This window comes from Lycorma delicatula, chromosome 1 (genome assembly GCF_047948215.1).
Source record: "Lycorma delicatula isolate Av1 chromosome 1, ASM4794821v1, whole genome shotgun sequence".
Lineage (NCBI taxonomy): Eukaryota > Metazoa > Arthropoda > Insecta > Hemiptera > Fulgoridae > Lycorma > Lycorma delicatula.
This window is the reverse complement of record NC_134455.1, coordinates 328,377,401-328,400,731: the sequence shown is the minus strand read 5'-3', so window position 1 is coordinate 328,400,731 and position 23,331 is coordinate 328,377,401. Positions and strand designations below refer to the sequence as shown.

At 31.7% G+C, this 23,331-nt stretch overlaps 1 protein-coding gene across 1 annotated transcript in view; it reads right to left on the bottom strand.

The window, feature by feature from the left end:
- Positions 1-23,331, bottom strand: part of Meltrin (disintegrin and metalloproteinase domain-containing protein meltrin) — a 216,279-nt gene that overhangs the window by 98,769 nt on the left and 94,179 nt on the right. The window contains exons 3-6 of the mRNA XM_075382115.1: positions 14,101-14,183; positions 12,442-12,517; positions 4,833-4,915; positions 1,346-1,527 (exon numbers count right to left, since the gene is read on the bottom strand). Coding sequence (XP_075238230.1) covers positions 1,346-1,527; positions 4,833-4,915; positions 12,442-12,517; positions 14,101-14,183 — 424 coding nt within the window. The remainder of the gene's footprint in view (positions 1-1,345; positions 1,528-4,832; positions 4,916-12,441; positions 12,518-14,100; positions 14,184-23,331) is intronic.

Genomic DNA, 23,331 nt, shown 5'->3' with positions numbered 1-23,331 from the left:
CTCATTAATCATAATTATAATGTCTAATTTCATTATGTGAGTTACCTACGTATGTCACTTATTGTAAGTTTTTAGGATAAATCTCAAATCATTAATTGCAGTTAAAATGTTGAATTTCATTACATATGTCAGTTACTGTGATTTTAGTTGGTTGTTAAATAAAAACATCTGATTATTTTGTATGATTTACTTACATTGTAAATTTTACAAAGTAATGAAAATAAACTATGGCAGGCCAAATACCAGGCACGTCCATAAGTCAGATTGATGGTGCTCGCAGGCCGGTGTTGACCTGCAGGCCATAGTTTGGAGACCCCTGGTCTAGATATATTTCAACCTAAATTTAAACAAAATCCATCCCATACACATTTCTAATCATTTCCCATAAAAATTTCTAATCATTATGTTTACAACATGTATAATCTTGAATAAAATTTAAAAACAACTTCTGCAGTTCTATGTATGAAGACCTACTGCTCATTATTTTATTTTGTATAATTTTTGGCACAAGAAATAAAAAAAAACATAAATTAAATGAAAAAACTAAAAGAAGTATAATTTTTTTATTTATTTATTATTAAAATATATTTTCTGTTTTTAAGAAAAGTAAATTATAACTGTAATTTGATGAAATAATTAAAAATGATGAGTAGGCCCTACATACAAGCATCAAGTTTAAACTCACTCACCACCCCGACTCACTGCATAAGTACATATGAAAAATACACAATTCAACATAACCTCTAATTGAGATTATGTTATCTGTTGTCGACCTTAAATTAAGCGTAAATAAAGAACGACTCAACTAATCTTCATCAAATTCTCATGTGCACAACTTCAATGAAATTGATCTAGTAGTATTGGAGATTTTCAAGCCACAGAATTGTGTACATGAATGATATTTTCAAAATCCTCTTACTTCAAAATGCAAAGAAAATGTATTTTTATACCTAATCCACCATGCAACTGAAAAAAAAATACCCTGACAAAAAAAATTGCCAACCCAGGAAGAGTATATATCTATCGAGAAAAATACACAGTGTGTGCAAGCAAACACTTAGCAACTACTAATTTTCTCCAGTTCAGAATCCTTTCTAGTTTCAAAATCGTATACTTCAAAAGAAAAAATTCAATCATTTCAATTAACATCATGGTGTCAGATTGAATTTTGTTTAAAACTCCAAGATACAATGGCAGCATAACTTAAATGTCAGAATTCAAGGAACTGAAAAACCATCATTTCTTATACTTATTTACAGTAAAAATAGAAGAAACAGAAAAAACTGCAAATCTCATATGAAATCATTTCTTATAGAAAGTATAATTTACCATCAGATATACTAACCACAGGTACGATTTAGATTAGTGTCCAAATCTTCATGGCTGTATATATAGTGTTCCACTGAACCATCTATCATGCCATCAAAATTCCCTTCATTTTCCCCTTCACTACTAGTACTATTACTGCTATCACCACTTTTAGACTTCTCAATGTAATGCAGACTCTCACCATTGTACACAACTCCACTACAAAAAAAAAACCATAATTTACAAAAAAACAAATAATTTTGTAAACTGAAAAAATGTTAACTGAAATTATTATATCAATTTAGAACTACTAATATAAACTATGTAAGTCGTTTATAAAAATCAAAGAGCCATATCAGTTTAAATAAAAATTTTAAATATCAATGTAATATACCTGCAACAAACATTTAAAAAATTATATTTATAACAACATTAATAATCATTTTTAAGAACAAACTACTATAGTTTGTTCTTAAAAAAAAATCAAATCATTTTTTACACAGCACAAAAGAAGCTTTATGTTTAATATTAGTGAAATATTTTTTGAAAAATTATGTTAGTGCGATAATAACAAGTGATGATATAAATATTTGTCTTAAAAAGAAATCACTCATGGATCATATGAGTATTTCCTAGCAATAAATTATTTTGCACATATAAATAAATTTATTTCATACATTATAAAACAATTTTTTTAATTCCAACCAGTTTATGAATATATGAGCATCCAACTCTAAAACTGCACCATCAAGTAATATCAATACACGGCATTCATTCATAAACTACTGTACTTCTTAGATGTATTATTAATGACTGCAAGAACAAAAAATACATTTTTACAGGTTATAGTTATTTGTTTGAATAACTACTACTTCTGTAAATGATTTTAGAGAATGACGTGTTTTCATTCTTCAAAAAAGGGCATTTACTATTATTTGTAAATGGATATTACAAATAATAGTTTAGTTCTTAACGTCACAACTACTGTTTCTGGTAAGAAGTATATTATGAAGAAATGGCTTACTTTAACTATTTATTTTTTCTTACATAAAAATATTTATCATTTTATACTAAATAATTTTCTATCCTCAGCTATTTTCTTTTATTGCTTTTTTTAGAAGTTACTTCATGAATTTAGAAGAATAAAAGTTTGCTGATTAAAGGGAGGAGTGCTGCTCTGACAACAAGAAACCATTTCGTCAAAAGTTTTTCAGGAACCTAGAAACACATAAATATAACAAAGAAAATATGTTAAATTGCACTACAGAATCATTGCACTACAATGATTCTGTAGTGCAATTTTTGAAGGGTTTTAATGTGCAGTCATTGACGGCTGGCTATTTAATGTGGATTTATGCTTCTAAATAATCTTCATTGTAGGTAACCGGATATCTAGAACCAAAATATGGCTTGAGTTTGGTTATTTGTAATTTGATTTATATAAATATATAAAAAGTATCCCCTACCTTCAGGAAAAAATTTAACAGTAATAATAGTTATAGAACTAAACTGTATTCTTAGTGTCAATGTGCATCCCAACCCCTGCAGGGAAAGACACCCACTTTATGACGATTCCGGTCACCCCCCCCCCCATTCATAGCCCTAATGGGCTTTAACAGAGATTGTCTATTGACCCTCTTAACTGATTACATATCAGAGTCATCAGCCAGACTTCAGTTGGGATGCCACTGATGTAAATAACTCGGTGAACATTTACATCAGTTAATTTTAACTCAGCCTTTGCCTTCGCTGTAGGCTTCTTTCAGACATTTTTTCTGTCCTACATCGTTGTCCACTGAACAAGCTACCCGAGTTCATGGAAGCACGAACCCTGTGCCTAGTTCAATTCTTTATGCTGTGAGTGACTGTCATTGTCTTATGATTTGCGAGTTAATTTCAGTTATAATAATACAGACCAAAAGAAATTTTTTTCACAACAAAAGTTAAACCTAATTCACTTAGCGATCTCAAGGATCAATTCCAGGCCTTTAAACTTAATTGCAACTACGGACTCCAGTCTGGTCTACCAAGAAGAAGAGGACAGACTTCTTACTTCCACTCAGCTCCATCGCAGTCCCATGTGACATTTATTTCATCAGTGTCAATGTGCATTCCAACCCCGTAGGGGAAGACACCCACCTAGCGACGTTCCGGTCGCCACACGCCCCTTCCTGTTCCTTACCCTGATGGGCTTTAACAGGAGTTGTCTATCGCCCTCTGACTTATTACATCACATAGTAATAAGCCTGGCCTTGTTGGATGCCACTGATGCAAATGCCTCGGTAGACATTTGCATTTGCAATCATAGTTCACCACAATCTTTATCTATTATAACTCCATACTAGGTCGAGAGAGCCGACAGAAGAATGTCCTTTTTCCACTTATGCTCAAGTACTCTATAGACAACAATCCATGGGTCTTTATTTCCCTGCTCTTGCACAAAAGAGCGCCAGAAATCGCATTTAGAAGACCTAACCTTATGAAAATACTCAGTCATCTTCCGACGATAATCCGCAATCAAGACTGCACACCAATCAGGATCACCTGCGTGTTGTGTGGCTCTCCTGAGCCGGCCCACAGTCCACTTTATCATGATCAATTACTGAGTCCACCATTCAGCTACTCTCTCCCGACCCATGCTTCAGGGAATGGACTGCAGCAGCTTCAACTACTGCAGAAGAAAAATTCTCTGCCAGGTTGTCTAATGGGACCTCGTTTAGAAAAAACTCTAAGCCTGGTCACAAGAATGTTTGAAAACCTTGGCCAATCCGCACGCCTGTGCAGGAAGCACCCCTGCTGAACAGGAACGTCACCCCTAAAGACATCGTGCAGCCCACCTACCCAATCAATAACAATTAGCCAGTGATCACTCTCGCAATCATCAACTACTGACCAGTTGAGAATCCTACCGGGGATATCCTTACCAATGGTAACATCAATGTTGGTACCATGGAAGGCCCTCTGCAAACTGACTGCACCAGTGAAGGTAGTCAATTCACCAGCTACATTGAAAACATCAAAATGATGCTGCGCAATGAAATCTTCGATCAATTCGCCGCCATCTCGTGATCCCACTGTGTCAAAGAAGTGATTTGGCATTCGCATGAACTCCTATAAGAGTAGGATGACCCACTACCAACCTAAAAATTGTATCCCATCTTTCCAAGTGCTGTTCAGTGGGATCCCTGTACTGAAAGTACGAGCTAACTACAACCACGTCCAAGCCATCCACAGCAAGCTTATCAACGATGTGATGTGTGTCAGAGGCCTGCCGTATGAAGATGCTCTCTATAGACTTCCTGCACAGTACGACGGATTTGCTGTCACCAACGAAAAACTTAATCCAACCTGAAAAAACTGGCATAAGCATTATAAGCATATAAAATCTAGCTTCCAATAGTCCAAATGTAATGCATTAATAAAGTTGTTAAACCAACATAAACACAAAAAAAATAATGGTCTAAACAAATTTATATTAACAGCAATAGTTATAAGATTAATGGCTAATCAATAAGACATATTACCTAAGACCATTGCAGGTTGACAGAGCAGCCCATGAGTTTTTAACACCACGTAGTTTACCAATGTAATGACAAAGTTCAAAGTCCTACAACAAAAGCAGAATAAATAATCTCAAAATTTATATATATAAACTTACACCCAGATAGCAAATCCCATAACACAACATAATTTTGATAAAATGAATTACTTGCACTGTCTATTTTTAATTCTTTTATCCATAGAATGTTTTCACAAAACTTATACAAAAAGTGAATACATTAATTAAAATAATTAAAGACTGTTACAGAAACAAATGTTTACTACGGAAATAAAATAAATGATATTTTACTTCAATGACTGAGATAATAAATACATATCTCTATAAATTTATCATATATTTATTTATTTCTGATTAATAAACATCCATTCTGAAAATTCACAAAAGCACTTAACAACGCCAAATGATTTTGTTGAGTATCACTGCTGATACTACTCAATAGTGTCTAATGCTTTTCCATAAAAATAAAATATACATTTATATAACTACTCATTTAGATATTTAAAAAAAAAATTGTTGACAGTGGTTTTGATGGCTAATCGTCATCATTTTTTTGGAGTAATACTATTTTGAAATAGATAAAAATTAAACATAATAATTCCTAAAATTCAGACACCAACACTCCAATAATAACACTAACAGAAAACATCAAACCTCCCACAATAAAAGAAGTCTACCAAGCACTGGGTGAGATGAAGAATACAAAGCGACGGGAGAGCAGACCTTTGTAGAGACCTGGAAAATGCAACAGGCATGACATCGCCCTTCATGAACAGCTAGTCAACATCTGGATCAAAGAAGAACTACCAGAACAATGAACAAAAGCCCTCATCCACCTGATATACAAAAAGTGGATAGACCCCAGCAGTTATAGGGAAATCTCATTCCTAGACACATACAAAATTCTTTCAAGAATTATCCTCAACAGGATTGATTTAACGTTTGTAGACTTAAAAAAGCATACAACTATCCACAGAAAATCCTTACTAAAAATGCCTTGACACCTCAGACTACATCCCAAATTAATAAACATGACAAAACTGACTTTCACAAACACTAAATCAAAAGTGAAATTCAGAGGCAAACTCTCAGAACCATTTGTGATCAAAACAGACTGCACCAAGGTGATGGACTCACTAATATTATCCATCTATCCATAAACACTACAACACAGTTATGAAACCAAAAATCACATATGCAGCATAAACACTCTTTCACCTGAACAAACAATCAAAGACCAACAGGCTTCAGAAAATCAAAAGAAAAATTAGAAGAACCTACATCACAAAAAAGTACCAGAAAAATGGACAGCAGTGGATCATTCCCAACAAAGTTGTGTACAAAGTCAGAATCCATGACTACTACCATGAGTGGAGGAGAACAGGATTCTTTGGATGCATCATGAAGTTGCAAGATTCGAAACTTCTTAAACAGCTGGTACAGTAAAATCTAGACTCAAAAAACAATAAAACAAGGCAGATGGACCAGAAAAATAAGAGAATCTGAAGGAAATTGGCCTTACACCAGAAGACACTACAGACTGGACAATATTAAATGAATAAATCAAGGACAAGAACACTCCCTTCACATTCATATGAAAGAAACTCATAACACAAACATTTCCAACAGCAGAAAGGGCATGAAGATTGGAACGTACAAAAAAGGGCTGATTGGCCACACAGCTCGAACAGTTTATTCAAAAATACTTGGATAATGGACTGACTAAAATGATCCTATGTGGTCAAAAGATGAGGGGAAAAAAAGGAAAAATAATTAAGTCAAAAAAGTTAAAATTTTATCATGTTTTTCTATGCCTGTTGATTTAAAAATGAATTATACTAAGCAGTACCTCTATAAGTATTATTATAATTGAATTTAATCTGTTTCTGTTCTGATGATACTATGATTGATACATAAATAAATTTTTATGCAAAATTCATTCTTGACAGTTTATCACTTTTTTGTAGGATCTGTCTATCATCAGGAAATCCATGTAATTTTTTTATTTTTTTATGTTATATTTTTATTTAAAATTTCAGATAAGTCATGGGTTTCATTAATAAAATGTATTGCCAATATAAAATTTCATATTTTGCATTTATAAAGGCATTTTGAAATTGTTTGTATCTAATAAATAAAGAAAATATAATAGGAGGGCTACCCAGAAAGTAACTTTGTTTTGAAATAAAAAACCTACCAAATAAAAAAAAATAGATTTTATTACATACATTTGAAAGGGACAATCTTAAACTACTTTTCTACATAGTCGCCATTTAAATTGAGGCACTTATCATAACTATGCACAAACTTTTCGATTCCTTCTCTGTAAATCTGCCACCTTAGATTTTTGGCACCCGCCTTGCACAAAACTTGCGATAACCAAGCTTCCCTGATAGAATTTCATGCAGTTAACATTGTGAAATTTGGGGGAAATGAAATGAGAGTTCTGTAATCGTAATGCAACGATTTTCACAAATTTTATCATTGATTTTCATCATCAGTTCATTAGTCAAAAGGCTAGGCCGACCACTGCAGTCCTCATCATGAACATTGGTGTGGCCATTTTTAAAGTAAATCCACCACTGCCTCACTCCATCTTCACTCATTATTCCATCTTCATACACCTCACAAAGTTGCCAATGAATTTCAATTGGTTAGAGGTTTTTTGCCAATAAAAACCTAATCACTGAACACACCTCACAACTCGCAGGATTTTTTATTGAAGCACACATTTCAGTAATTCAGAACGAACAAAGCAGAAAAATCACAGTCCACATAGTACGACGGCTGGATGCGTATTGGGTGTAGAAACATTTTTAAGCCAAGATGGCGGCTCTATCCTCACCCATCTCCACGCTAGGTACAAATATAAATAACTAACTGAACCACCTTATATGTATGTATGTATGTATGTATATATAAACACACACACACCATTACTGCTACTATCAAACTGATTATTTTTTATAATATTTATAACTATTTTTTAATACAAGGTATACATTGCATTTTTTTTTAAAGTTTTGCTTTATTTTCATTAATATTTCAAAACAAAGTATATTTATCAATTTTCAAAGTTTTATTGAATGTATTTGGTAATAGAATCTAGTAACTTGATTATAATATGCATTTTTATTTCATTGTTTATCTGTATGCTTATGACTTTATTAGCTGATAAAAGAGTTTTTTTTTGTTTTCAGTCATTTGACTGGTTTGATGCAGCTCTCCAAGATTCCCTATCTAGTGCTACTCGTTTCATTTCGGTATACCCCCTACATCCTACATCCCTAACAATTTGTTTTACATATTCCAAACGTTGCCTGCCAGCACAATTTTTTTTCCTCTTCCTGTCCCTCCAATATTAAAGCGACTATTCTAGGATGCCTTAATATGTGGCCTATAAATCTGTCTCTTCTTTTAACTTCATTTTTTCAAATGCATCTTTCTTCATCAATTTGCCGCAATAACTCTTCATTTGTCACTTTATCCACCCATCTGATTTTTAACATTCTCCTATAGCACCACATTTCAAAAGTTTCTAATCTTTTCTTCTCAGGTACTCCAATCGTCCAAGTTTCACTTCCATATAAAACTACGCTCCAAACATATACTTTCAAAAATATTTTCCTGACGTTAAATTAATTTTTGATATAAGCAAATTATATTTCTGACTGAAGGCTCGTTTCGCCTGTGCTATTCGACATTTTATATTGCTCCTGCTTTGTCCATCTTTAGTAATTCTACTTCCCAAATAACAAAATTCTTCTACCTCCATAATCTTTTGTCTTCCAATTTTTACATTCAGTGGTCCATCTTCGTTACTTCCACTACAATTCATTACTTTCATTTTGTTCTTGTTTATTTTCATGAAATAGTTCTATTGTTCCATGCCGTTCATTGTTCTTTCTAAATCCTTTTTACTCTCAGCTAGAATTACTACATCATCAGCAAATTGTAGCATCATTAAATTTTCACCTTGTACTGTTACTCTGGATATAAATTGTTCTTTAACTTCATTAACTGATAGTTCTATGTAAAGATTAAAAAGAAACGGGGATCGAGAACATCCTTGTTGGACACCCTTTCTTATACGGCTTCTTTCTTATGTACTTCAATTATTGCTGCTGCTGTTTGGTTCCTGTAGATGTTAACAATCATTCTATCTCTGTATTTGACACCAAATTTTTTTTTTAAATGCTGAACATTTTATTCCAGTCTACGTTATCGAATGCCTTTTCTACGTCTATAAATGCAAAGTATGTTGGTTTTTTCTCTTTAATCTTCCTTCTACTATTAATCTGTGCGCTAAAATTGCTTCCGTTGTATCTATACTTTTCCTGAAACCAAATTGGTCTTCTCCTAACACTTCTTCCACTCTCCTCTCAATTTTTCTGTACAGAATTCTAGTTAACATTTTTTATGCATGGCTAGTTAAGCTAATTGCTCTGTATTCTTCACATTTATCTGCTCCTGTTTTCTTTGGTATCATGACTATAACTCTATTTTAAGTCTGATGGAACTTCCCCTTTTTCATAAATATTACACACCAGTTTGTATAATCTATCAATCGCTTCCTTACCTTCACTACACAGTAATTCTGCAGGTATCCAGTCTATTCCAGGAGCCTTTCTGCTATTCATAACTTTTAATGCTCTCTTAAATTCAGATCTCATTATTGTTTCTCCCCTTTCATCCTCTTTAACTTCCTGTTCATCCTATATAACACCATTTTCTAATTCATTTCCTCCAAATAACCCTTCAATATATTCCACCCACCTATCGACTTTGCCTTTTGTATTATAAATTTGATGTACCATCTTTGTTTAACATATTATTAGATTTTAATTTATGTATCACAAAACTTTGTTTAACTTTCCTGTGTGCTCCATCTACTTTACCAATGTTCATTTCTCTATCCACTTCTGAATACTTTTCTTTAATCCACTCTTCTTTCGCTCATTTGCACTTCCTGTTTATAGTATTTCTTAACTGTCAATAGTTCCTTTTACTTTCTTCATCACTAGCATTCTTATAATTTCTACGTTCATCCATCAGCTGCAATATATTGTCTGAAATCCAAGGTTTTCTATCAGTTCTCCTTGTTCCGCCTAAATTCTTAAATCAGCTTCTGCTGATTTAAGAATTTCCTTTTTAACATTCTCCCATTCTTCTTCTACATTTTCTACCTAATCTTTTTTACTCAGATCTCTTGCAATGTCCTCTTCAAAAATCTTCTTTACCTCCTCTTCCTCAAGCTTCTCTAAATTCCACCGATTCAACTGACACCTTTTCTTCAGGTTTTTAAACCCCAATCTACATCTCATTATCACTAAATTATGGTTGCTATCAATGTCTGCTCCAGGGTAAGTTTAGCAATTGACAATTTGTTTTCTAAATATTTGCTTAACCATGATATAATCTATCTGATACCTTGCAGTATCACCTGGCTTTTTCCATGTGTATATTCTTCTATTATGATTTTTAAACAATTGTTTTTGTATGGATTTCAATGTATTTATGGATAATGTAAATTGATCTATCGATTCAATTCTTTATTTAAAATTATTTTGGAATTAACTTCATGAAAGTTTTCTTTTAGATTTGGTATTAACTCACAATACTAATACGTATATATCTGTGGGGATTGTGCAACATCTTTTTATGGCAAGTAGTAAGAAGCCTTGAAGCGAAAAACTGGACATAGCCTTTCTTGTGGAGCATGTTCAGCCATTCTTAAAACCATTGTCCAAATTGGCTACACTCTCCCTAAAAAGGGCTTTGCTCTTAAAAAAAAAATTTGTTTTTTCATGAAAAATTTATAAATCATAAAACAACCTAGCAAAAATATTCTAGCACAGAATCATTACAAAGAAAGGAGTGAATGCAAACAAATATATAGGCCAATGGGTGAAAAGTAGACATAAAAGTTTGATATCAGCCATTTGTGTTGCTGCTACCATAATTACTTACTTTATAATAAGGAAACAACGAAAAGAAAAGTTATGAATAACCTTTTTAAAATATAAATAATGATGAAAGAAAGCATTCACACAATTTAATTCCAACTTGACCCAGGATATATAATCCCAAAAAAACTTTTAAATAAAAATGAATAGACAGATACAATAGGTAACCCCCAAAAAAAAACTGAATCTGCACCTCATATATTTAGTTCTCCAAATCCAAGTGCATTTCATTGAAGGTTTACACATTTCTGGTCATACCCTGGAAGGGGGGACAGGTCAATTAAGTATCACAATTGATGATGAAATATAATTTATGTTAAATTATTTCCAAGATGTGACTATAAAAAAAATTACTTAAAATACAGAAGAAAACCTGAAAAGAAAGACCGTAAATAAATGTTCAGCCATTCTGTTTTTGTTTCATAAAAATTAATGGATGATTATAAAAAAAATTACACAAGAAATTTTATACGGCTAGTTTGTGTTGTAAAAATTTATACTAACTCAAAAAAGCATTTGGTTCAATTTTTCCATCTTTTGGCACTTTGCTAATGTACACCTAGAATCACGTTAAGTGTTATGTTGGGACTAATGATAATAGGGTTATTAAAAAAATTATACAGAATTCATGAAAAATGCAAAAAAAAATAACAGTATTCAAAGAGAGGAAAAGTATTAAACGAGGAAATTTCCTAAAATTAATGTTCATAAAACATATCAGAGAAATTATAACAATGTAATGCCAAAACTGACTTAATAATAAATCAAACACAATCACAGCAATCCAACAATTTTTTTTATATTAAATTTATTGAGTAATTTTTAAGAATGTGTATAAGTACTTTTCTGAATAAACAAATGAAAAATTTGGATAAATTTTAAAAATATTTTTGATGTTTCTAGTAAAGTTTGCAGAATTAAAATATTAATATTTTCATAAAGTTCTCTTTCCACCTTGAAAACTTATTTCTTTTTAAAAACTTAAGTTAATTGTTACCAGGCATAAGTTAAATAATTTTTTTTTTAATGATAAATGATATCATGATCCACCAAACTAGGAAATTGAACTTTGACCAGCTGTATGTGAAACTGGCAAACTGGAAAATATATGATTATTTTATAGAAGATTATTCTATTGTTTACACAAAAAAAGTTGTCTTTTAAGGTAATAATCACTTTTGTATGTACTGTATGACATCATTAATCAGCATTGTAATACTAATGACTTTGACTTTTTGTTTCTGGAAAATGTGTTAATTTTTATGAAACAGCTGTGAACACATTTTTTTGACATAGTAACATAGTAAATTTTGATGATTCATTTCCATACACAATTTTTTTAAATAAATAAAAACCAGCTATACATCACTCAGAAATTCAATGATGTACAGAAAAAATAAATTTTCAGCAAAGTATAAAGAAACTTTTTTAAGTGTGCTGCAATCCAAACCAAAGAAAAAACTTGCTAAGTCTTTACTGAAGATGTATTTACTTTACAAATTAACCAATACATAAGCTGCTATAACAAAACCTTTTAAATATATCAACTAATGTACTCAGAAATTTATAATTGATGAAAATGAGATAATAAACCACATATTTACATACCTTTCCTCTTGGCCTACGGGTAACATGAGATCCATTCTTCTGATGTCTCTCAAAATAATTGTTTGGTATCAGTTCCCTAAAACATATCAGAAAAATTATAACAATGTAATGCCAAAACTGACTTAATAATAAATCGAACATAATCACAGCAACATATAAAAATGATGCATTTACAAAACAATATTACAGTATTATTAATTATAACAGTACATAATTACCCCTTGATTTAAAACCAGTCAGGTTTTGAGGAGGTCCTCCTTAAATAATGATTGATTATTTAAACAGAGGTTGCACCAAGAAAATAGATATTTATTACAATCTACATACATATCCTTATCCTTGCAACGTTGTGCCAGTCACTGCTTTCATTAACTCCCTTGTCACAGAACTCACCCTTTCATTTGCATGACTGCTTTAGATCCTAATGTTGCTTAATCATTTCACTTTCATTTTAATTTACATCCTGATACATTTTTCAATGTGAATGTATGCATACAATGGGAATTTAATGGGAAGATCTTAAAAATCTGTATTATATTATGTTATCTTAGCATTTTAATGACGGAAAAATTAAAGGAAGGTGAATTCTATATAAGAAAATAGATAGAAAATTTTAAGCTAAGAGAAAAATCAGGTATAAAAGAAAATCAAATGGCTGCAATATACAGAATCATATTCAACAATAAAAAAAAAAAAATTGTAAAAGGCCAGTATTTGTAAATAATAATCTAGACCAGTACTATGGAAAAAATGAGAACTCATGAAAGTTTTGTACCAGTATAAGAAAGAAATTTCAATAGAACGAATTAACTGTTATAAGCAACCAGTTCATCATACTTAACTTTGTACGTATCTCAATCTAGCAACTACTTCTGAAAGGTGTTTCCAATGTTTCAAATGTTAAAGTAACAGCAGTTTGAAACTAAGAAACCTTTCTGTTTTAGTAAAAGGTAGTTTGTTCAATTCAGAAAACATCAGATTAAACAACATTAAAACAGTAGATAAGGCTGCAAGTGTAGACATTTCATCCGTGATGACTTTTCTTACATATAATGATGAAATCAATACAAAAATACATATATCAGTTCATTCAACATTAAGTCACGAAACAGACCTGTATTAGAAAAATATGCTATCACAAACATAAACACCCTAAGGTGATGGTGCCTGGCTAAATGCCTGCAACACGTTTGTCAGAGCCTTTAGTTTAGTTTTAAAGTCACATATCTATTTTCTGTACAGAAGTCAATTCTTCAATTATAAGGACTCATCCACAATTACACGTTCAATTAAAACACTCTATTGAACAATCCTATTATCATCTTGCAGTCGACTCTGATGTGGCTGTGTATCTCAATTTTCAAATGTCACTCACTAAAAAATACACAAACTTAAACTCACACACCCATAAATAAAATTTTATCTCATAAATAAAACTGATCATTAATAAATATCATATGCCAATGCAAAAAACTTAAAACATATCAGCTATCAAAGACATATATCAATCAAAGATAAAGTAAATCTCAATGACTAAAGTAAACACATAATAATGTAAACATTCAAATCACTGAGAAGTAATGTTACTAAACACTATACCAAGAAATTATTTAAACTAATAACCAAAAAGAAATTCAGATCAAATTATAATAATATTACCTGTTAAGTCTTAAATCTAGCAGATGATCTTTACCGTGTAGATTAAAGGACACAACAATGTCATGCACATGCTCCAAGCCATTCTGCAACAAATAAATTACAAAGAAAATAAAAAATTATGTAATAACATCAAGAAACATCAAGATTTAAGGATCCATTACATGGAATGTACATCAACATAAAAAACTTGCTTTTGAAACTGTCATTAAAAAATTCTAATTTTTATTGTAAAAAATATATATATATATATAGACCTAAGCAATAGGATTATTTATTATTCTAAACTTGAATTTACTAGCACTGCACAAATACTGGATAATGAAAAGAACTTCTTGTTACAAAACAGTTAACAACACTTGTATAAACAGTTAACAAAAATTTGTTATTAATTTATTGGTCCCTACATATTACTATTATGACCATTTAAATAACATTATTTTCATCATTTCAAAATATTAGTTTAATAAAAAAAATTAGGAGAACCTTCAATTTTAGGAGAAAAAAATTTTTTTTCATACATATAATTAATGTATATTTATGCAAATATATATTTTCAACAATGCCTTGCATACACCGCCTCTGTTCAGTATGGATTTATACAAGTAATTTTCATTTAAACTCATAACTATGATCAGGTTAATCAAAAATCACATTCATAAATCATAAGTAACCCAACAATAAAGTCATTTGTCAAAATAAAGGAACAAAAATTAGTCAACTCTGTATAATTTACCCACATTCTTCCAAGAATAAATGTAACTCAGGATTATTCAAAAACATATTTAATAAGTAAAATGCTGAAAGATTTATTGACACAGATTTAAGGAAAAAACACAACAAAATACAGATTACTTTAAATAACTTTATATAATGTAGAAGAAGGGTAAAGAAATTTTTTTTTCTAAGAACAGGACAATTTTTTTTTATTTTTCACAGAAAATACCAATTATGTCCTACAAAATACTAGACATTATTTCATTTAGTTTAATAATCTTTTAAGTAATCGTTTAGTAATCTTTTAAGTAAGCATTTACTTAAATGAGAACTCACAATTTTGCAAGTGACTAAAATGGCTGTGTCAGGGATTTACAGAGTAAAAAATTATCTCTATTCTACATCACACTACAGTTTACTCTCACTGATTAAATTCAATAACTTCAGTGACATTTAGTGGCCTGCTAAACAACAAATTCACAAAAATTTGATATGTGAATATCACTTTCTGTTTCACCAGATGATTGTGGGGCGTGTGTGTTGTGTGCGTGCATGCACACAACACATGCACTCCACCTCAATGGTAAATTGTAATAAAGTATAATCATTTAAAGTATAAAGTTATAATCATTTGTTTTTCATACTGATGCAATAAAACCAAAACTATTTTCATAATTATGTGCACAATTTGATTAATTTGCCCATCTAAGAAAATATTTCTGAATTCATTTTTAACAGTTATTACTCAATTCTTTAAATTTAATAGCAATAATTTATGAAAACAAAGTTAAGAAAAATTTTACAGTTGCTATTTGTAATAACAGCCAGTATACTTAAAAGTAACTTGCTCATCTTTTCCTAAAGATCATACGTTCAAAATAAATTGATCTATTACTGAAATCACAGCAAGTGGATCCCAAATCCTATCCGTTAATCTGATAACAGCAGTAGAGCTAATAAACACTTTACTTTATCATTTTTGAAAAACCTTGTAGTTCATTCAGCTGCTTTCCACTAGAACTCAATTCACCGGCACAGATTATAGTTTATAAAATAATAATGCAAATATGTCATAGTCTCAAGGTTGATTCTTTATTTTGATTAAGGTTCACTTACCAGCATCTCCAATGTAATTATGCAGTAAACAAAGAAATCTGGATCTCATCAATAAAATATGATTTAACTTTTTTTATATTGCCGAGGTGAAACTACCAGCTGACTTTATTCATACCTAAGTTCCATGTTTTACTGTTGGTATATTTTTATTTCCATAACCATTGAAGCTTTTATTTACTCTTTTAGTGTGTGACAGTGGTTTTAACAGTTGAGTTGAAGCTTCTATTGTTTTGATTGAAAATATGTTAAGTTGTGGTAGTGAGAGTACAAAATAAAGAAAGGAATGTTTCATTAAAGGTTTTCCAGTCATCCATGTTCCACATTGTAATGCTGAGAAAACTGATCAGTAAATTCAAAGAAACTGGATCTATCAAAGACTTTCCCAAATCTGGAAGATCATCTTTCCTGACAGAATAAAATTTGTATGATATCTCTAAATCACATAGTTCAAGTAAAAACAAATCTGTTAGAAAATTGGCACAAGCAGAAATCTGTAGGAGTAGAACACACAGGATACTGACTAAACATTTAAACTACACCAGTAAAAATAACTGCAGTGTATCAGTTACACAATATTGATTTTCCTAAACAAGTTCAATATTTCCTGTGGTTTTTTTTTACTTTATAAATGAAAAAGAAAATCTCTATGTAACATTTTTTCAGTTGAAATATGGTTTCAATTACTGGGTCATGTCAACAACCATAACAATCAGATGTGATCTGTTAATAATGTTTATTAGATCTTAGAACAATCATAAAATAACAAAAATTGGAGTTTGGTGAGCTGTGTCACATAAGCAGATAATCATTCAGTTTTTCCAGAACACGGTAAACTCAGAAAATGTTTGCAACAAAATCATTTATCCGTTCACTAAATGAAAAAGAAATTGCTGAAACAATCTTCCAATAAGATGGAGCAACAGCCCACATCAGAAAATTTTTTTCTAAATTTGCTATGTATAGGTTACAGAGGAGACCACTGAAATTGTATATATTTTTAATGACATATGTGTTGAGGTGGAAGAGTTGGTAACATGAGAAATCTTAGGGAGAAAAGTGCTGATTATATACAGTCTGGTCTTTGTAATCTGTGGTTCTTGTACTTACTGACTGTGAAGAGAAACAACTGGCTGTAGAGGTATGTAGGTTTTAGAGTTCAGATGGACAAGTGGGGGAGAGTTAATCTCTGTCAACACCATTATCAACTAAAAGGAAGCTGGTTTCAGATGTTGTACAGGATCCATTGAAACTGACAGTACTGTTGATTGATAAGCTGGTTGGTGTAACCCCTGCGGCATTTAAAGGTGATGTTAAGAAGTTGGAGGCAAGGAAGCCAACATTATGGATTGTCAGCGTTAAAGAAAATCCAAAGGGTGTAAGGACTGTGGTGAACAATGATAGCAAGACAGAGAGGAATATTCGGTAGAATGAGGCAGTGAATCAGTATAATATTAAGTCTGTTGCTGCTAAGTCACTGCAGCCTCGTACGACATATATGATGTTTCGCATGACATGCAAAGAGGGCCATCATGCAAAATAATCCTTGGTAAAAAAGGAATGGGGCTCACCCACATGTCCTAATCGTTTCTGTGTCGAGAAACAGACCTGGCACGACTGCTGATCAGATGAGTGACCTGCGTAAAAGTGTGTGCAGACATTCTTTGTCACCAGATAGATGTATAATTTTTGTTTCTTGTTTCGTTTTGGTTAGTTTGGGTATTTTATTGTTTTAGTATTCTTTGAGTTTTGTTTGGTTTTTTTGACGTTGTTTAATGTTTTATGTATATGTTCGTGTTAAGAGTTTATTTAAAATGTTATGTGGTTTATGGGTTACTTACAGTTTACGTTTATGTAATCTGGTCTGATTTTGTTTCACTATAATGTTTATGTTCGGGTTATATATACTTTTATCTTTGTGTTTATGTTTTGGTTTATTCCTTATAGGTTATGAAATTTAAATGTCAGTAATTTTTGTTTTCTTAATGATAATTTTAGTGTGTTTTGGTTGATATTTGTTGGTTTTGTCAGTTTAGGTGTTTTTTATGGTTTTTTATAAGTTAATGTGAAATTTCTCTTTACGTTTTAGTTTTTGGTTAGTGTCCTTCTCACAATTTGTTTATATTTTTGGTTTTCATTTTTTGGTAGGTTTTGTTTACATTTATGTGTATGCATAATTTTATTTTTGGTCTGTGGTTTTGGTTTATTGGTTGTAGAATATTGTGTTAGTGGTTTTCTTTTCTTTGTGTTTTGTTTTTAGTTACGGTTTTTTTCTTTATTAATTCTCGATCGGTGTTGCATTGGGCTCGCCCCTTTTTACTGTTTTCGGGTAGGTAGAGCAATTCAACTCAATCGTTATGGTCTTTGCTAAGACCATTGGCTGAGTTTAATTACGTTTAGTGTAGTACACGCGGAGTGTCATTTGTGGCATTCACATCGATCGTATCCTGACTGACACAAATGGGACTGGAAGATGTCTGTTGCTGAAGTGTTAGGACCTCCAGTAAAGACCCTAAGGGCTAGGTACAGAGGGGCTGGAGTGGCGACCGCAACCACCATGGAGGGTTCTTCCCCTTCGAGGTCAGGATGTGTGTAGGTTATATCCTGTATGAGAATCTTCGATTAAAGAAGCACATTCAATATGCTGTCAAATATAGCTTGTAATGCTTTCTTCTGTGTTGGAGAGCAGTTCACCCCAATTGGGGGCTTAATTTCAGAACCACACGTGTTCTATAAAAGAATGTGTGCAAAGCTATAATGCTGTATGCTGCACCTGTTTGGGCTCATCGAATGAGGCACAAATATTATAGGAAATTATGTTGAGAGCCCAGCATCTCCTACTGTTATCTGTGATTGGTGTCTATAGGACTGTCTCTCAAGAGTCGGTCCTTGTAATTTCTAGTATTAAGTAGATTGACATCCTTGTGACAGAGCACCAATTACGTTATGATGCTAAGAAGGTAGACCAACTTACCTATAGGTGCATAAAAGAAACAGATGACCAAGGTTTCCATATATGGTATAGGTCTGTTGGACCAAATTGTCCAATGGCCGTTACACTCATGGTATTTTTCCTGATATGAGAACTATGCAGGTAGTTGGGTGGATTTCCCTCAATTGTTGAATCATACAGTTTCTTTCTGGATATGGTGCTTAACAAGATTGGTTGACCAGATTTGGTTTGATTAACTCAGGCTTGTATCCAGAGTATAGGTCCATTGATGATGTGCGCATCATGTTTTTTGATTTTTAAATAAATCAAAAGGACTTTGAGTAAATTCAATTGTAGGAAAAAATTGTTGCAATCAACACTTGTTTTGCTGATAAGCGGATAGTATTTTTGGTGTTTAAATCAAGTAATAATCTGAGTGCATCATCTAACTGAAGTTAGCGAGTTTTTGTGCAAAAGTTTCGGTGTTGGAGGATGGTGCTTTCGCAAATCAGTTAATTTGACAGCTGAGAGTTTTAAGTTATGATAGGTGGTCATGATTGGAAAAGGCCACACAAAGGTGACAGTAGGTTGTGTACATATACTGATGGAAATGTCTCCCAAGATATCTGCATCGGTGGCATCCTGACAGAGGCCAAAGTGATGACAGTATTGTGTTATCAAGTTTAGAGGGTCTAAAAGATGACCTCCGGTAAAGCTCATCAGGGCTAGGAATGGAGGGAATGATGTGGCAACTGGGATCATCATAAAGTGGGTATCTTCCCCTATGGAGGTCAGGATGCGTATAGGTTCTTTCAAATTATGTCTGGCCACTGAGATCCCCAGACCTCTAGCTAGGGTGTATGATCTGCGGTGTAAAACCCCAGATACCTAGTTCTTACACCTAGATAATTTTATTCATTGGGAGCAATGAAAGGATGTGTTTACAAGAACAATCCTCATACTCTGGATGTAATGAAACGAAATATAACTGAATTTGTAAATGCAATCACTCCTTTGGCGCTTCTGCATGTATTTTCAAAGCTGTTGAAACATGTTCAGGCATGCCTAGAGACAATTGGAGGCCATATTGACCATATCTAAAAAATAAAAAACTGATTATTTCAGTTTCTATCATTGTTATTTGAATATAATAATTGAAATATTTATAGACATTGGTGCACAATTTCATCTGGGACATCCGATATAATATTTTATTTGTAAGAATTTCCAGATAATTTGGTTGGGAAATGCTGCAAAATGGACTTACATATAGTAAATATTCTTAATGTTGACTGCTGAAGTACTACATTGTACAAGTGCACAACATATTTTAAATTTTTTTTTTTTTTTGTCTTTAGTCATTTGACTGGTTTGATGCAGCTCTCCAAGATTCCCTATCTAGTGCTAGTCGTTTCATTTCAGTATACCCTCTACATCCTACATCCCTAACAATTTGTTTTATGTATTCCAAACGTGGCCTGCCTACACAATTTTTTCCTTCAACCTGTTCTTCCAATATTAAAGCTACTATTCCAGGATGCCTTAGTATGTGGCCTATAAGTCTGTCTCTTCTTTTAACTATATTTTTCCAAATGCTTCTTTCTTCATCTATTTGCCGCAATACCTCTTCATTTGTCACTTTATCCACCCATCTGATTTTTAACATTCTCCTATAGCACCACATTTCAAAAGCTTCTAATCTTTTCTTCTCAGATACTCTGATTGTCCAAGTTTCACTTCCATATAAAGCGACACTCCAAACATATACTTTCAAAAATCTTTTCCTGACATTTAAATTAATTTTTGATGTAAACAAATTATATTTCTTACTGAAGGCTCGTTTCGCTTGTGCTATTCGGCATTTTATATCGCTCCTGCTTCGTCCATCTTTAGTAATTCTACTTCCCAAATAACAAAATTCTTCTACCTCCATAATCTTTTCTCCTCCTGTTTTCACATTCAGTGGCCCATCTTTGTTATTTCTACTACATTGTACATTTTAAATATATTTAAAATATGTTTATATTTTATATATTTCTACATCTTTGTTATTTTAAATTACATTGTACAATATTTCAATATAAATGTTATCATAAAAATAATCTTCCAAGCTCAACAGAAAATTTTTTTTTATCAATTTATATAAGTTATTCAATTAACATGTGTAGATAAAATTGCATTATAAATTGTTTTGTTTGATTGGAATTTAGTATAAAAACAGCTGGATTTGTCTGCAGCAGTACTCAATAAAATGTATAATATAAAACAAGACATAAAGTAATAAATAACAGTGAAACTTTTAAAGAAAATTCACTTAATAATCAGGTTTCTCAATATTTTTTCTACAGTTGAATAGTTCAACTTTCATTTAAACTGGTTTAAACGAAACATATTTGGTTTCCAGAAAAACCTGTATAAGATTTGCCACACGTCTAATAGTGTTACCAAAAAACTAAAACATTAAAACAAATTTCTCAAATTCTCATGAGACTAGTGTTTGAAAATTTAAGTTCCCAACGTTATATGCACTTACAAACAAAAGTATAGAAAATGGAAACATTCGTAAATTTTGACAAAAATCATGATATCTTATGACTGTCATCAAAAAGCATGGTAACTGAAAGAATTTTTTTTAAATCAGCAATAAAAAATTACATTTACAGTTACTTAAAATTACACATGTAATTTTTCTCGTAAAAACAAACCATCAAACGAATGGATACACTCGCAAAGCGGGCGTTGTCTACAATAACTTCTATGGAACACTGCCTAGATCATTATTGACACTGAACGGTAACATGGTAAAATCCGTTTAAATCTGAAAAACTAAAACTCAAACTTAATATTCAGGTACACATAGCCCCACGTATAGAAAATAAAAAAATCGATTAGCAAAGCCGTATAATCAACCCTGAGCGTTAAAACTCATAGAGTGATAATGGAATAATAGCTATCACGCTGTTTTAACAGATTTATTAAGCTCCAGGGAAATCGTTTCAAACTCGGTCTGCAAATATTTTCCTACAACCATTTTTTTAAGACCGTCTGCCGATTACATTATCAACTTTCGGTGGAAATAATTTTTGACGCCTGACAACGCATCACGATATTCTCTGTTCGCTTGCACAGTATACTCAAATTTAAAATACAAAGATAAACCGACCTTTTTAAGCAAGTTCAAGCCCGTCTAAAAGCTTCCAATACAGCCCAAACTATTATACTGTTTTCTAATAGAATACCACGTAACTTTACTAAAAATAAATAATCGGTCTCGGGAATAAGAATTAATTGCAATAATAATGTTGCTTCTGTAATGTGCGCAGGCAGAGCATGTTGAAACGGATATCCACAGACAGCGGAATTCATGAACTTTATTTAGAGTAAACGGAACTGAATACAACATTTTATACCAAAATGATAAAAGTAAAAAGCTCACAGACTCCTAAGACTATAATCGCGTAACTCTTAAAAATTCAAGAGAAAATATTATTATCTGCTGCAGTATAAAACGATGGGCAAGCGAGACTTAATTTTATAGAGCAATATTAGTAGTTAATACGTATAGAAAAATTTCTCGAAAGGCGCAATCGTACAAATGCGACATGCAATTGTCGTTTATCGAAATGGGTTTTTATTGTTAAGTACGCTTCATCTTTTGCAAATTTTTCATTTTTTAACGTTCAGACTTTACATCATTTCCATAAAATTTATTATAATCCTTCTTAATTATTTTTCCAGCCGGATGACCTCAGCACCTTTCGTTAATATGTAATAATTTCCTGGGATCGGCCGAATGTCATGCTCATACAACTTACCGATTCCATTTGACGATCGAAAAGATTTCTTGGATTTTTTTTGTTTGCAAATTTTTGGAAGAACAGTTTTAATTAATTTTAACCGGTTTAATCAATTTTAGCAAAAATTCAATATTCTTTGGAAAATTTTTACAACATGCACTCGTACGATTTTCAGCCTCCAAAAATAGTTTGGTTTGTTAATTAGAATAAGTGTACCCTCTCCGTAACATCAACGTATGAAGAATTCAATATTTTTTTTAAAATTAATCCACTAATTAACTAGTAATAAACATATTGAACTGTATTAATTACTCTGCTAATTTAAAGTTTCTTAAAATAATTTTTTTTTAACTTTTGTTTCTAAACACAAACATTATTTAATGATGAATTTATTAATTACTAATTTAAAATACACCGTAGATCTCTTCATGTAATGAACGAATAAAGTTTGTACTTTTGTTGTGTTTTACTTACCGTTTAATTTTTCAATTGATTCAAAAAATATTTCAAACCTATAGTTATCGCGTAGTAAGTCAGCTTTATCGGACATAGATATTTAATGATTACGCTAACTAATATTTAAAAAAACTTCATAAGTAAATTTTTAAAAGCAAGAAAAATTTGTGTAGTTCAATAATACCTCTCGATTCTCAAATCCGTATTTACATTAAATTT